This window comes from Corapipo altera, unplaced genomic scaffold, assembly GCF_003945725.1.
Source record: "Corapipo altera isolate COAL_440 unplaced genomic scaffold, ASM394572v1 47, whole genome shotgun sequence".
NCBI classification, from domain to species: Eukaryota; Metazoa; Chordata; class Aves; order Passeriformes; family Pipridae; genus Corapipo; species Corapipo altera.
This window is the reverse complement of record NW_020884897.1, coordinates 8,766,265-8,783,588: the sequence shown is the minus strand read 5'-3', so window position 1 is coordinate 8,783,588 and position 17,324 is coordinate 8,766,265. Positions and strand designations below refer to the sequence as shown.

The following is a 17,324-nucleotide window of genomic DNA, read 5'->3' as shown; positions in this document are numbered from 1 at the left end:
AAATCAGAAAGTAAATGCCCTTACACCCAAATATGAGACATAGGATGATACAGGCATCACCCTGGGTGTGAGACACTGCCACAGGCTTCCTCTGTGACTTTATCTATGTCACTTTGTTTTCTGGTTAAGTTACAGCAATATATTCCTACCTTACAGCAGATTTACAGAATTAATGCATTAAATGTTGCAGACAATCACACTCTCCATTAAGGAAACTGAGTGTGTATCTACAAGTGTATATATCAATGGATGTACTTGCTTAGAGCAATTCCCCATCTTGTTTTACTACAGGGAAAGCACTGAGTTCTCTTCCCTTATATTTTACCACATGACCTTATGTGCAACTGAAGCTGCATAAAAATAAAATATTCCTGGCAGTACAACTTTCCAGCGTTGGGTCAGTTCCACTGAAAATAATTCCCTCCTATTACAGAAATTCCCTAAATTTCAATTGTGCTTTATGGATATTGAACAATTCTTTTTTGTGAAGGGTAGTTTTCATTTCAGAGGTCTAACTGCTCAAAGTATCTACCTGTCTAAGGGCTCCTGGCATCTTACAAAACTGTGGTTGGTAGATGATGTCCATTGAAATAAATGCTTATGAAAAGCATTGTGTTATGAGAGGTACTGTTTTGTGCTGTGAAAGTAGGTACCCTTTACTTTAGATAGCAGCAATCGTTGCTGAGAGCATGACAAAGTGACAGACGTTAGGATGCCACAAGCAGGGCAGAGCAGTGCCACCCAAGGGACCTCCAGTGTTTCACCTTTGTTTGCGGTGTTGGTCTCTTCTTCCCCAGAAACTGCCACTTGTCAGAGGCATGAGAAAGCTTCAGGAACAATTCTGTTAGCTCTGCTCTTCACCTACTGGAATAGGTGTTGATTTTTTCTACAACTAAGCTTTTAATTAAAGAGGAATATTACACTGACTGACTCACTGTCCAAGATCGGATGTGCACCTGGAAGAATCCTGAATCCCAGTTGCCAGTTTCTTTATGCTGACACAAGTAATATCTGTGCTTTCCTGAGTCAGGTATTCATTCTATAACACAATAAAATATTTTAAATGAAACACTGTATCATCTCACATTAAATAATCTAATTTATCGTGATGTCCTACATAACCATCAGTGATATTAGATTACAGAATACAAGATAATCCATTAAGCTGAACTTAAAAGCAGAATCATAGTTTTATACTAAATGGTACATTTAGTATTTCATTCTTTTTATGTAACAAAACAGTTATAAATTAAAATAACCCCATTAGAATACAGGGCAATGAAATCCAAGCAGACATGGTTCTCTTTGTTGAGGTGAAACAAACCCTCTTTTCTTCCCTGAAGAACAGAAAATAGGACAGCATGTTTTTCTTGAAACATGTAATTTTAAATCTCCTGAATCACAATAATTGTTTATTTGGCTGTACATTGGCAGATTCTAGGTGTGATTAGAATCCGTGTGTGTTGTGGACTCACCTGCTCACAGAATACAAATGGAAATGCACAGAGCACATTGTAAGGATGTTTGTAGAAACCTGAGAAGAATATTAATGCACTGAAGGACTTAAGATGGGAAAATCAAGAGGAAAAAAAATCTTTTCTGTACCCAATTTAAAAGAAAAAATTTTGGAAATGTGTCTCCATATCACAGAAATGTCATTACTCCTCTAGTCCGTTATATGGGACTTTATCTCAAGTACTAGTTTTGCCAGTTTTGGATTCTCTCTAAAGACCTTTAAACCTACAAGATCTTACAAACTCTGATTTTTGAAGAGAGAATCCAAGTGGGATTCTTCCAAGAAAGTTTCTGAACAGGCCAAAGTCTGCTCTCCTGAATTCCGGAACTTAATGCTTTTTTTGCTGTGATATTTCCTCTTGTGATCCTGAACTTCACCACCTCATGGTTTGTGCAGCCTCAGCTGCTCCCAGCTTTCACCTTCCTCTGCAGTTTATCCTTGTTTGAAAGCGTGAGGACCAGCAGAGCATCTCCCTTTATCAACTCTTTGATCAGTTGTGTCAGGACAATGTCATCAATGCCCCCCACAGACCTCCTGGGTTATTGTGCCCATGTTGTTGACCCTTCAGCAGATAATGGTTAAGGTCCCCCATGAGGACCAGGGCACTAGAATGTGAGAGTTCTTTCAGTTACATGAAGAAGTAGCTGAAGATCTTGACCAGTCAGTTGGCAGCAGATGCTCACCACAACATCACCCACACCAGTCTGCTTGCTAATCCTGACCTGTAAACTCTCATTTGGCCCTTCATGCATCACCAGGCAGAGCTCCAGGCACCTTTGATGCTCTGTTGCATAAAGGGAAGCTCCTCCTCCTTGGTGTCTTGGCCAGTCCTTCCCAAAGAGCCTTTATCCATCCATCACAACCCTGCAGTGTGAGCTGTCCCACCATGTCTCTGTGATCCTATTGGGACTGTAGCTCTACAACTGCACACAAGCCTTAATGAGATTAGCTCAGTTGTTAGGAGCACAGTGCTAATTGTGCCAGGGTTGTAAGTTTGATCCCCATAGAGGCCATTCACTTATGAGTTGGACTTGGTGATCCCTGTCCATACCTTCAGAAACTGGGTCTCTTCCAATTCAGAATATTTTGTTATTCTGTAATTTCTCCTGTTTATTCCCCATACTGCAAGCATTAGAATTCAGGCACATAGAGGTACCCAACTGTGACAGTTTCCTTGGAAAAATATGAAAGCTTTCCTCATGGACTTGTGTGCTCATCTTCTCCTTCTTTTTGTACATTGTTTGAGGTGAGCCTCCTTCAACCCTGTTCACCAGAGTGTCTCTTATCCACATCTACCTTTTCTTGTTAGCATGGTCTGCTACTTCCAGAACTGAGGCACTGAACTTGGTCTGTAGCTCCAGCTCTGTCAGCAGATCAGGACCCTTCCTCACAGAGCCTGAAGTCACCACTTTCCAACCTTCCCCTTCTCAGGAGTCTCCATTTACCAGCACAGTCATCTCAGACTCTGCCTGCCCCTCCTTTCACACAGGGTTTCAGAGAAGGTCCTTTAACACCCGTTTTGACATCTCTGGTGTTGCAGAGTCCTCTGACAGTCTCCCACTGCTTCTTCACTACCTTCACCCCTACCCACCTCCTGCAGGCAAGGTGACCATCTCTCCCAGCCCTAGAGAGAATTCTCCTCCAGATCTTGAGACCCACATCCTCCCCTGACAGTTCTTAAGATGCTGTTCATGGAGCTCTAGACACCATTCATAGATATGGAAAATGTTTCTTTATTCAAAGACATGTAGAAATACTTTTTTGTTTTCTCTGACTTAGTATCTTTGTTGATCACATGTGATGAAAGCAAAATGAAGCTCTTAATGTTTATTTCACAAGGGATATCGGTAATTTCGAAGCATATATGGCTAAAATCAGGAGATTTGGACAATTTAAAAGTGGTGATTCTACTGCATTTCCTTTCCTAGAGGTTTAATCAAGGCCACTGAAGGCAGCAGATTTTTTGTTTGTCTTTTATAGTAAATCTGATGGCTTCCTTTGCAGAAACAGTTGCATTTCCTTTTACTGAATTGATTTCCATGCACTTAAACTGTTACACCACTGATGTGTCCAAGACTTCAGTCTCCAATGAGAAGCCATGGCTGTTTTTGATGTGTTTATGGATCAGCACAATACATATATGCACCAGTCCATACTACTGTATTCCCTGGCTTTAGTGGTCCCCTGGGGTTATTTCAGCTTTCTGTCCTAAAAGCTTTCCTGCAGAATCATTCTAAACTGATGTAGTCCTCATTTTGGTCTAAACATCACCTTTGCCCACCTCTGGGCAGGTTAAAGTTGAATTAAACTAAGTTTTATCTGTTTGTGGCATACCTTCAGAAACTACTATGTCCTCTAAAGCCTTGCTGTCTTAAGAAGTTACTTCTTACTTTGAATTAAAGTAAATATAAACCCTGGTATGAAAAGCTGAAACTGTAGCCTTTTCTGTCAATTATTTATCAAGATGTGATTCTCTGCGATGTGCTGATTGTGTGGAAGAGTTTCATTGTTTCATCACCGGTCTTAATAATAACATTTTCATTTTGTAGAGAAAAAGATTTGATTTAAAAATTCTTTATCTGACTCCTCCATCATAATTGCTATCTGCCTCTTTCTTAAATTGCGAACATGAACTGATTGATGGAGAGAATGAAAATATTTTGAAGTTTTTTGTCTTACATCTTTTTTGCCACCTGTTATCAAGCTATATTTAAATGGCAAGAAGAAAAGCCTAATTAAAATACTCGATCTTATTATGTAAGCTCACTGGTGAGGAGCAGTTTATGGTTTTATTACCCTTTTTTGAAGAACTGATAAGAGTTGGCGTAATCATGTCATATGCATTGAGAACAACACTAATGACAGAATGCATTAATGGCAGCTATTTGAACATCAAAGTTTGCATTTTATGAGGTTCAAAAGAAGAAATTGGCAGAATATTCATTAAATAATGCATAGTCAATCAGCAACAAGCTTTAGAACCGATTTTGAATTGATCACACATTTTTCTGCTAACGTTGATGTAAGAGCAATAACAGAAAAATGCCAAGACCTTTCTGGAACAACGCTCATCAGATTTCCTTGATATTACAAAATGAAAACACAATTACTGTATCTGCTTCAAGGTGCTACATGGCTGAGGATGGGCATGCTAATTCTGTGTAGTACAGACTAACTTGGACAAACAGCAGGGAGCCTTTCTCTCTGCACCTTTTTGTTTTCACAGTCCTCAACTTTCAGGTTTCATATGGCAGTGGAAAAGCAAAACTGTCATGAGAAGGGATGTCTCCAAGATATCTAGATGGATCTAGAGGGCGTTAGAAATGGAGAGGAGAAGGGAGAGGTCTTTCTCCATGTGCATTTCCAGGAAGAGCTTGATTGTAATCAAAACTACTTGTGTTCATGGTCTGACACTTCCAAACCCCATTTACATGCCATGACTCTGTTACAGGCCTCAACCAGCTATTTAGCATATAAATAAAGGCATAATACTTTTCTGCTTCCTAGACATATTGGAAAAGTAAATCTGTATTTTCCTGAGTCTTTCAGATCAATGTGATGGATAGCACCATATAAATATGTAGATAGTTAAGATGCAGTTCAGCACAAGATGTTCCTATCATTAACACCCAAAAGAAAATTATTAGGAATTAAGATATTTTAAGGAAGTTGTCCTATGTTGAAAAGTTAAAAAAAATGTCCTTGATTAAACTGTGACATTGTTGTAGTGGGTTGACCTTGACTGGCGACCAGATGCCCACAAAGCTGCTCTATCACTCTCCCTCCTCAATGAGCCTGGGGAAGAAAATAATATGAAAAGCTCATGGGTCAAGATAAGGACAGGGAGATCACTCTCCAGTCACCATCATGGGCAAAACAGACTCGACTTGGGGAAATTAATTTAATAATTTGCCAATTAGTTGTAACAGGGAGGGACAGTGAGAAATGAAACAGAAATAAACACACCTCCCCTCCCCACCACTCTTTCCTTCTCCTGGGCTCGACTTTGCTGCTGAATTTTCTACCTTCTCCCCCTGAGTGGTGCAGGAGGAGGGGGAATGGGAGTAGCAGTCAGTTCAAATCGCTTCCTCTCTGCTGTTCCTCCCTCCTCACGCTCTTCCCCTGCTCCTGCGTGGGGTCCTTCCCATGGCAGACAGTCCTCCACAAACTTCTCCAACCTGGGTCCTTCCCATGGGTTGCAGTCCTTCAGGAACAGGCTGCTCCACCATGGGGCTCCTGCAGAGAACCTTCTCCACTGACTGTGGTGCCTACAGGGTTGTTTTTCTCACATTTTCTCACTCCTCTCATATCTAAACCCAGCATTTTTACCCTTTGATAAATATATTGTCACAGGGGCATTACAAGCATCTCTGATGAGCTCAGCTTTCACCAAAGGCAGGTCGGTCACTTTACGCAGATTTTTTTGTACTGATTCTGCAAAATAAATATAAGCATCTATGAGAGATGCACAAAATTTTGAAATTACCGTGTAATTTTTTTTTTTTAATTCTTCAGAATACAGTCACAGGTAAACTGGTTCTCCAACAAAAGAGCAGAAAGAGAGAAAAGTAAAAGAAGGCTTTAACATTAAAAACAGAAAACAGTGAAGTACATTATGTGGGATGAGGAGATAGCATGTTCATTTGTAGTTCTATTTCCCCACTCACTGTGTCTTCCATTTTGTGTCTGATCTTTTTAAGCCTCAGAGGAAGCTTGAACAGATTCTGGATTTAAAACAGTGTCAAGCCAAGACTTTGTGCCTATCTATACATGAAGGCCAGTTCTTGTTGATCAAACTCTCTGTGTTAAATGGCCAACCTTTCCATGTTATCTATTCTCGTAGATAAATCCTGTGGGCTCACCTTGCAGTATGGAAAGCTGTCTTTTAATGTGTAGGAAACATTCACACTTCTCAATGTGCTAATAATTTAAAGTAATAAGCACCTAGGCATTAACTTTATGCTTGGAGATGCTAAATTTGAGTGATGCAGCTCATTCAGTTGACAAGTTATACATGTTAGAAATGGGGGGGGGGGGGGGGGTAAAGAGAACATAAACTTAGACTGCCACCTTACAGCTGGAAAATAAATAGGAGCAGTAAAAATGTAGATTAGTGCACATGAATTTATTTTTCTTTGGTCTCTGAAGAAATAGGAATTTCACACACCTCTTTGGCTGGAAGGAAGGTGGGTTGAACTACTGTAAAAGGAGATGTAGTATTCACTTGTCCAAAATAATTGGTCACTGTGACTTTTGAAGTGTTCTTAAAGAGATTATTGTCATTGCATTCCTGAAAAGGTCCATAAATTAATCCATTTAAAAGTACCAGTAGTTTAATTACTGCAGCATAATTACTTAATACCAGTCTGGGTCAGTTTGGTAGAGAGCACTACTTTAGAAGCCCTTAAGCAGTTGCAAAAACATTTTAAAGAAATCCTCCTTAAATCAATCAGTGTCGTTAAGGCTCTTGTGTGTTTGAAGTGAATAAAGTTTAATTTGTTGTCAGTTCAAATATTTTCCTCACTGTATAAATTTCTTTTACTGGATGCTTCTCTTCCCATCTCAGGCTTGTGCTCCAATCAGTCTAGTATTTTTTTCTCCAATAGTTGTGTCACACAAGGATGTCAGGTGGTTTGAAGTCATCAGTTCTAACACAAATTGCAAACAGAGATTTCTTCCCAGACCACAGGAATTAGTGGTGTGTTGATACCTGAGGCTAAAGTAGTTGTATCTGAAAGTTTCGGGTGACATTCTGAGCCACATAAAGCCAACAGCAAAATCCCCATTGATTTTTATTACCCTGGGATTAAGTGAATGCATTTAAAAAACCCAAAACTTTATCTTAATCCTCTCAGATGTTCTAGTTATTTTTGTTAAGTGTTTAATCTTTTGAGCATCTGTTCTGACATCCAGCAGGAAGAGAAGGAATTTCTTGCCTTTTGTTAGATCCAGTGGCAAGGAGCTCTACGTGTTAATTCCAATTTCATATTGGAAAAGTATTCTAGGTTTCTTTCATTTTTCTATTGATTGGAGAAATAAAATGGTGAAAATTTTCCTTTTTTTAATGTCCTGTCCATTATCTTGTACAACTTAAGTCATGGTTTATTCTGTAGAGTCAGCAATTTCTGTTTCTTCAGTCTATGTATGGATGTTTCCATTCCTCTTACTTCTTTCAGAATATCCTCTCTTTCCTCTGTATTGAAAGTGTCATGATGAAATCAGACATGGGGATCTTCCTGACTTAGCACAGGTTGACTTTCCATGCCATTAGTTGTGCTCAGTGTTGGATTTTAAGGCATATATATTGCAAGAACATCTGGGGCAAAATTTTGCTCAGATATGCACACTGAAAGAGAAGACCCCAGAAATTTTGGCTCTGGTCTTTGTCTCCTGTACAGAAAATCATAAAACTGATCTTTACCCCTTATTTCATCATTTTACATTTGACTAGAAATGCTAGGTAAAGCAAGCATAAAAGAATGTGAAAGTGGTGTCTGTACATATTTTTTATTATTTTTCTTTACTAAATTTTCTTATCTCTAATTATCTGACAGAATTGATCATTTAATAGAAAGCACTGCTTTGATATCGTAAAACCAAAACGGTAAAAAATACTATATAGGTATTTCATAATATCACCAAATATCTTTCAAACCCAGAATGTGAAGTAATCCAAAGACATTTCTTTCTTGATGAATAACAGGAATTTCAAAAGCTTTTTCTTAATTCATAAGATACATTACACAGAAATCTTCCTTGTGCTGCTTCAGTTATCTTTTATCTTGATTATGGTTGACATTTTTAGGGTACAAGGCACTGTAGTTAGGAGGATAATTTTAAATTCTCTATGAGGTGCTGCAGTTTGGCTCTGAATTATATGGGAGACAGTCTGAAGTCAGAGCACTATTTTATTTTTCCATTGCAGCTACCAGATACCTCATACAGCCTGATTAGTGCAATGAAGCTTTGAAAGACAAAACAGTGAAGACAGAAAACATTCCAATGCTTTACAAGGGGAAGGGCAGGCACAGGTTGTCAATCCACCTTCTTTATTTTTCCTATAAACTCATATAAAATTTAATACAGTACAAAATATCATTAAACCTTCTTTTCCTGGAAGAATCTGGGCAAGGGAAGGGTTGCACCACTTGACTTAACTTCACTTGCTTGTGTGCCTGTCAGAACAGCTCCCACCCAAGCAGCCTCAGCACATTTAGGACTCAGACACAGAGATTTGGATTTATTTGGGTCCAAAGTATCTTATTCTGCTTAGTCTTCCTGATTGTTATGCATATTTAAGCTTCAACAACCCTCCCATATGCTGACTAGCTAACACATAAAATTCTTTACTTGGAATCCCTTATCTGGCTCTTCTGTTTACTAAAATTCAAGGAGAAAGTAGTACTTCCATAAAGTATTTTTTACTTTCAAAACCTATGAATTGAGTGCAGCTCTTCTTAGTTTAAAAGGAAGAAGAGCAAGCTACAGTTTCAGTCATAAGTTTTACCCTTAGGCAAACTCACTATAACTGCTGCCAAAATTAAATTAGGATGTATACTTTCTTCTGGAATCTTTCCAACTCATCTTTAGGTGAAACATAAACTGTAAGAGGATGTGAAACAGAAACTGAAAGCAAGTATTTTTCACAGTTCTGTCTTTTCATAACATGGGAAATTGCATTCTAGTGTCATGGTAGAGATATATAACATTTATTCCAATATCTTCAAGTGTATAAAAACCCATCTGTAAATGTCTACTAAATTATGGTAACAGTTTGTCTTTCAGTCTAAGTAGCTTTCTGATACCCTGTTCAGTACATCTTTGCAGTCTGAGTAGAGTTTAAAAATATTTTAAAGACAGGGATGGGGAGCAGAATGAAGCCCCCATAATCCAAGGGGAAATGGTTGGTGACCTGCTACACCTCTTAGACACACTCAGGTCTATGGGGATCCACGCAAGGGTACTGAGGCAGCTGGCAGAAGTGATCACTGAGCCAACTTTCTGTCATTTACCATTAGTCATGGCTAACTGCGAAGGTCCCAATTAACTGGAGGTCAGCAAATGTGATGCCCATCTAAAAGAAGAGCCAGTTGTATGAGGGTCACCAAGGTGAAATACTGGGTCTTGCACTTGGGTCATAGCAACCCCCTGAAGCACTACAGGCTGGGGGAAGAGTGGTTGGAAAGGTGCCTGGTGGGAAAGGACCTGGGGGAGCTGGTTGACATTGGCTGAACATCAGCCAGGGTGTGCCCAGGTGGCCAAGAAGGCCAATGGCATCCTGGCCTGGATCAAAAAATAGTGTGGTCAGCAGGACAAGGGGAAATGATTGTACCTCTGTACTCAGCACTGGTGAGGCTGCACCTCAAATTTTGTGTTCAGTTTTGGGTCCCTCACTACAAGAAAGACATTGAGGTGCTGGAGCATGTCCAGAGAAGGGCAACAGAGCTGGTGAAGGGTCTGGAGCTCTAATCTTATGAGGAACAGCAGAGGGAGCTGGTGTTGTTTACCCTGGAGAAAAGGAAGCTAAAGAGAAACTTTTCCTCAACTGCCTGAAAGGAGGCTGCAGCCGGGTGGGGGTCAGTCTCTTCTCCCAAGTAACATGTGATAAGACAAGGGGACATGGCCTCAGGTTGTACTGGGGTGGTTTATATTGAATATTAGGAACCATTCCTTCACTGAAAGGGTTTTCAAGCATTAGAACAGACTGCCTGTGGCAGTGGTGGAGTCACCATCCCTGGAGGTATTTAAAGGACCTGTAGATGTGGCAGTGAGGGAAATACTTTAGCGGTGGGCTTGGCAATGTTGGGTTAGCAGTTGGACTCAATGATCAATGTCTCATTGGATCTGCATTAAAAACAAGATTCAGATTTATCTAAAAGATTGCCAACTGTGTTTTAAGGAAGCAGGAGCAGATGGAAAAAAGCAAGAAGCCATTTTCAGTGGCCAGTTCAGTCAGCACGTAGCATCAGCATCAGCTCTGCAAACTGCTACTGTGTCCTAGACCACTTTTTCAAAATCCTGAGTGTCGGAATTCTTCATGTCATGCCCTCTAACTGCACTGTTCAATTTCTGAAACAAAGACAGGAGTGAGAAACATAAAACTTGTATCAAAGCACCAAGGCTTCAGTTTGTTGTAAAATAACATCTTTCTATTAGCTGATGGCATTGGAAGCAAGTTGTGAAAATCCTTTTTTTCGGACAAAAGACACTCTAAAAATGTGAAATGTGATTTTGTACTGCCAATTATTGTAAAAGCAAAATGCAACATTTTATAATGGAGCCACTGCTTAATGCTGTTCTCTTTTTCTTTTTTCCCTTCAAATCAGATATTTATCTTTGAGAATAACATCTATTACTGTGCTCATGTGGGGAAACAAGCCATCCGAGTGGTCTCCACAGGAAAGGAAGGTGTTATTTTCAATGGGCTCAGCGACTGGCTGTACGAAGGTAGGACACAACATTTAGGGCAGTAGTTAGTCATGAGTTTGAGTTACACTCTAGATTTACAGAATTGGCTGGATTAGACATCCAGTATTGCATTTCTGGGGACTGGTGGAGCACGGAGCTGAAAATCTGCTATTCTAACAGTTGCCTGATGTACTCGACTGGAAATAATGTGAAATGATGTAAGAATTCTGTTTTCAGGCTGTTTTCTTTCCCTTAGTCCGAAGGTAGTAAATCACTGAGGTTTAATGAACAGAACTGCTTCATTATTTAATGGCCCCTGCAATCACTTATAGATGTGCCAGTTTTCAAATCACAAAAAGGACAGAAATGGAGAGGGGAAGGGTATTATTTTAAAGGAAGAAGCGAGGAAACAATTGTACTTGATTATCTGTTTTCCACAGTGCTAGGTGGGCCCTGGAAGCTGCCCAGATCTTGTTACCTAAAAAAAAAAATTTCTAAAATCAAACAGGTTCTTCCAGTAATTGGCTTCTTTCCCTTGAAAATGAGCCTGACAGGGTAGAGGGTCATCTCTGAAGCACTGCTTTGATCCTTTCAGCTGGCAAATGGCCATTTAGGTGTCTGTGAGCAGCTGCTTGCAAAGTGATCTCACCTTCTCCCTGGCTTAGGAAAGGATCCATGCTATCCCCAGTTCTTCTGGGCTTTTAAGCTAATACTGTGTCAGAATTAAAATTTTAATATATACATATAAATATAGCAGGCAGACAACGTGCATCCCTCTCTGTTGCTATCTAATGCTGAGAACAGTTCCTTCTCACAAGAATCCTGGTTTTTGGACCTGGCAGTGTCTCTTTCCTGTGACACAGTTTCCCTCTAAAGTCACACTTTCTCCTACAGCTCCGTCATAGTTCCAAGGTTTTTTTACCTCTACAAAGAGAAAGTTTCCAGACACATCTATTAACTCTGTTCTGTTGACTGCTCCCAGTTTTCTTGAGGCTTAATAGAACAGAATAGGTTGCAAGACGCGAGTTGCCATTAATTGGTGTAAGAATATGAATCACTCCTTAAATTACTCTGTATCACAGCTAAACTGAGAACATCTAACTCAAAAATTATGGAATTAAAATAAATTACTTTATTTGCCACTCTCTAAGAAGCTGTTTCCATAAATCAGTGTATAAATTCATCAAACACATCAGTGGAAAAATCTGATAGCAGTTTATTACATTTGATATTTAAATGTGTCTTTACACTGTACCACAGAATATTTGCAAGTAAATTTTTTCCTTGTGAAGGACACCAGAGGAGTGGCTAAGAAGTTACAGAATGCTAATTTTCTTTCACTTTTTTCTTTATGTATTAATTTGCTGCAGCAGTTGTGGGCAGGCCTGTTTCACTCTGTAGGTCAAATGTACCTACTACTACCACCCACATCTTGCTGATAAACATCATTTAGTACATAAGGTTTTCTTGTAGAGTCTCACACACAGCACCACGCTGAGAGGAGTTTGTCAAGCCCGTGAACTCCAAGCACTCCGGCAAGCCCATGATGGCACTTGTTTTGCTGACACACATTTTTATTCAATTATGGGATTGCTCAGGCAATTTCTTGGCTGACATTGACTTTCACGTTTGTCCTTTATAATGAACTTACTTGTAAACTTTATGTTAATGTACCAGGGTAAGAAATGAATGTATGATCAAGCAGAGTCTGGTTATCCCAAGCCAGGTTCTGTAACCTCTCTGTGAGGCACGAGCAGATTAGAACCACTGAGCCTGCTATTCACTGGGAGTATGTTTTGAAGGAATTAAGAGATACCATCCCTTTGGAAATGTCAGTTTGTGTCCAAATACAGTTTATATTGAACTAAATAATTCTCTTATTTCACATGCAAGGCGTAGAAGGTCCTACAGGAAAACCCAACATATAAACGTTCCCAAGTAGTGAGGTGCAGAATCCAAAATCAAATCCAGAGCTGAACGGTGTGAGCTGAGCTCCTTCTCTTGCACCATGTCACTTGTGCAAACTTCATGAAGATAAGGCTGGGACCAACATTGGGGCTGAGGACTTGTGGCAGATGTTTGAAAAAAGCTGAGGGGCAACAGTGTCTACCACGTTTAGATGGATCTACCATGTTCAGATGGATCTACCATGTTCAGATGGATCCACCATGTTCAGATACCAGCTGTCTACACGCGTGGATGGATGGAGCAGGATCCCAGAAGAAGTTGGGTATTGCATGGTGGTAAATGGATAAGGACCACTGAGAGATGAGGGACACCTCCCCATCGGAGTCCATGGGAATTCAGGTGTCATTGTCAGTGAGGCTGAGGCTTTGCCCTGGCAGAAGCTGGGATGCTCTGCCAGCACACTGTCACCAGTACCTTTGTTTTTCCAAATTTTCTTTTTTTTTCGGGCACCACCTCTTCAGCGGGATAAACTGGAGCAACATTTTAAATCCATACCTACCTGACTCGAAATGCTTGAAAACTGGGCAAAGACTTGAATTTGCCACCTCAAGGCTCTTTTTCCTCTTCTCACGCTGCCGTTTGTAGATGTGCCTTCCCCACCTCCTTGATGGAGCTGGGTGGGATGCTCAGGCCCATGTTTGTTTGCACTGCTGTCGTCTCAGCGAGCCACCGGGATGGATGCTGAGCATATGTAGAAATCTCGTTCCATCTGTGCAGGCATCTACAGCAGATAGTCTGCTAAGGAGTTGCGAGAAGCGGGATCACAGAGAGTTCAGCACACTCCTCTTCCTCACGTGCTCTTTTTGCTGCTGAAGTTGGTGACCCCTGGCAGCGACAGCCGAGCCTCCTCGCAGCACCCGCTCGGTTACTGTGACAGCTCACAGCCTGCTTCTTACTTTCCCTGAATACAGCACAGAAAATAACAAAATTTGGTGTTTTCTATTTGTGGAATCTGATTTTGAATGTCTTTTATTGTATGTAGCAGGAGCATATAGACAACAATCCCCCCTCCCTTTTCTGTGAGCTGTCTTAACACTGCACTCTGCAAATGGCAATCCCAGCAGTGGCACCCTTTGGGGTGACTCCTTCTCCTCCTTCTACTCATTCTACACTTCATATGAAAGGTAGACCTGGAGGGGACACTTTTCTTCATAACTTTTGCTTTTGTCATTGCTTTTGTCACAACAGAATAGATGCACTGTACTACTAATCACAGCTTTTTACTAAGTCCAGAAGCAGAGCAGATCTAGAGTAGAAGTGACAGGCTTTCTGCCCTGGAAAAATGCAGAAGTTCATTTCAATTCAAGTTAAGCTCTGCTTTTGTGAGTCTGCCAAAGGGGAAAAAATTTCTTCGAGGTATTTATGCTGATCTGTAGACTTTTGATAATATAGTGAAAAACATTTCAAATCAATCAGAGCTTAATCTACTTAGTGCATTTAGCTGGAAGGTTATAGATTGATACATAGATTACTGTAACATGAAAGCATAGATTAAACATGGGTTTTATTACTAAAATAAGCATTGACAATGTTTTCACAGTCTGACTGAACATTTTCAGAGCTGTGCCTGATAGATGCTTACACTAAAATGGAGTAATATCCTATAAAAGAGAGTTTAAAGTTCTGCAGCTGAAATCAGCTACACATTTAAATGCATAGCAGCAGCAAAGAGTGGTTTATATTTCAGTTTGCTGTATGATCATTGTTGGTTTGAGAATACGTTTCAGCAAAAATGAATCTTAAAGATAATTTTAAAACAGGTGCTGGTATAGCACTTCCAAAGTAATAGGATAAGAGTATTTATATGTTCTTTATATAAATAGTATTTTTTTAAAACTAGTGTACATTTAAAAAGTAAAGTGCAGGTAAAACTCGTTTCATTTAAACACTTAATTGGGACACTCTTCCACAGGAATGAATTCTGTCCTGGTGTAATTAAAGTGTCTTCATTTGCCACCAAGCACTTAGAGAGGCTGTTCAGATATTGTGAGGAAGGGTGGCAGCAAGGTAGTCTGACAGAAGTCACCTCTGTGGTCCTGTTAAGAGACAAAGAGAAGGCTGAGATGTCCCTATGTTGCAGTTTGGAAGCTCATTAAGCTTAGGATTGTGTGATGCTGAATCCTGGGGAATGGGGCAGGAGGACTTCCCTCCATACTGGCAGGTTACTTCCAGACCAGGAACACCCCAGCAGACTAATTCAGTGTCCTGTTAGCAGGACAGGGACCTTCTATGGGATGCACTACTTTAAAGTCCCAGTGTGATCTCCTTTGAGCAAATGTGTGTTCACAAATATAGGGAGATAACTTCTGGAATTATGCTCTACTGCTAAGTGTGTGCTTGGAAATCATGGAGGAGCAGCATGTGGCACAGTGGTGTGTGCTGCTGCCACTGGTGGGAGGGGAAGGAAGGATTTTCACCTATAGATTGTCCTATTCCACCCATAAAGTGTGGAATAGGGGGTTTCCGTGTGTTTTGCTGCATGTGCCCACAGTTGTAGGAGTAGAAACTAGAAAAACTTAGAAACTATTTTGCAGTTGGGTCTGTGGGACACATTTTTGGGTTTTAGGGACTTTGGTTGCAAAAGTAAGAATTGCATGTGAGTTACTCCCTCACCTCATGTCATCACCAGAAGATCAGAAGGGTTTGTCCTGGAAGTCTCTAAATCTAAAGATCATCTCAAAGAGAGCATCCCCATTCCAGACTTAGTCCTGACACCATGGCTGTGACGTCTCATCTGGACATTTCCTCATCCTCATGTCAGAGGGAACAACATCTGGCAATGAAACCTCAGCCCCAGCTCTCATGACACACATTTAAAACTCTTACACAAGATGAGCTACACGCAGCCATCACTTAAAACTGATATCTGCTTTGTTGAGCTTAATGCACATTGGCATTGCTGTGCTTTATTTTTGGCTAGGAATCAAGAGGAGGAGGGGAAAAAAGACTGTTTTTTCAGAGATGATTCGTGTGCCTTATTAATCTTCGTTTTGCCTGCGTCTTGCATGATCACCAACAGATCCTCTAACGTGACTTCGCAGTGACACCTGGTGGGAGAGGCCAGGATGTCATCATCATCAAGACAATGAAACTGCAGAATTTTTTGCTGCAAGATGTAGTAAAGGGTCCCAATTTCCCCTCACGTAAGTTTCCCTGAAACTCTCTCTGAGCTTATGGGAACTACACGTCCAAAGCTCCTTGCTGATTCATGCTAATAGTGCTTCTGTTCCTTTTCTAGACTTTATAAAGAGAGGAAAGAGAACACAGTAATAAAGAAAAATCTTTTCCATAATTTAATCAGCATCTCACAAAAAATATCAGAGGGTATATTTAGAGCATGTATGACTGGTCTCAGAAGAGCAGCGCCTGGTAGGAGCTGCCAAATCAAATATCAGTTATTTTGAGCAGTACCTTTTATACTTATAGTATTTCATGCAAGTTAAGTAGACATATGTCTTAAGTTTAGAAGTATTAATTCTGGGACTCTGGAAGAAGTCTTAGTGCTGGGAAAATGCTCAGTAGTTCTGCTGCAGCAATGCCTTAACTAATTTGGTGGTGTGCTCAATTTTTCATTGTATAATATGAGAATGCTGTTTCTGCCTGGAAACAGGAACTTTGATGATCAAATTATGCCTGATTTTGGAAAGGGACATTCATAATTAGTCTGAAAGCAAGTATGTCCTAAAGTTCCTGTTCAGTGCCACCAGAGAGAGAGGAGACATATCCTAATATTTCACAGTCAGGGTTAACCTTTCCCAATAATTAGTAGCTCCAAGACCTGTTGGGGGAGGTTGAGATGAAGAATTAGACTGAGTCATCACTGCATTTTTTAAGATACTCTGGATAAATAAATCTATTTCCATGCAAAAGCCAGTGCTCCAGACAGCTAAAGGCACTAGCCCTAATGGGACTATGAAAGATTCCTTTTTGGTAAGATATGGGACAGAGATTATAGATTTTAATTTGCTTTTAAGAACTTTCACATTATGAGTCACAAAGAAAATATTTCATAGACATGGATAATTTTGCAATTCTACACAGCTGCTATGGGGTGAAGGGAATATGGGAAACATTTGGAACTGGGAAATGACATCAGATACGGCCACAAATGCACTTCAAAGCTAACAGCTCTTAGTTTGCCCTCAAGTGCATGCTGATGTTTTTCAGGGTTTCTGGGGAAACTGCATGGAATTTGTTCTCTCATATGTGTGGCTGTTCAGGCGAGGTAGCAAAAACAGTGTGGTGCTTCAGTGACATTGTCATCATACTAAAATAGCAAGTTTTTTTCTCTTTTGCATATTGGACGTCATTCACTGTTGCCCATTCAGTATATGCAGCTCCTGTGTGGCTTCTGGGGCTATACAAGTTCCAGTTAGCCATTATTTAGCTGCCTGTTGAAGGTGACTATATTTTCGTGCACCTTGTGTGCGTG

General features: G+C 40.3%; 1 protein-coding gene across 5 annotated transcripts in view; it reads left to right on the top strand.

The window, feature by feature from the left end:
* DPP6 (dipeptidyl peptidase like 6) overlaps nt 1-17,324 on the top strand; it is a 542,987-nt gene that overhangs the window by 449,360 nt on the left and 76,303 nt on the right. For all 5 annotated transcript variants that reach the window (XM_027648436.1, XM_027648437.1, XM_027648434.1 and 2 more), the window contains exon 8: nt 10,843-10,963. In XM_027648436.1, coding sequence (XP_027504237.1) covers nt 10,843-10,963 — 121 coding nt within the window. The remainder of the gene's footprint in view (nt 1-10,842; nt 10,964-17,324) is intronic.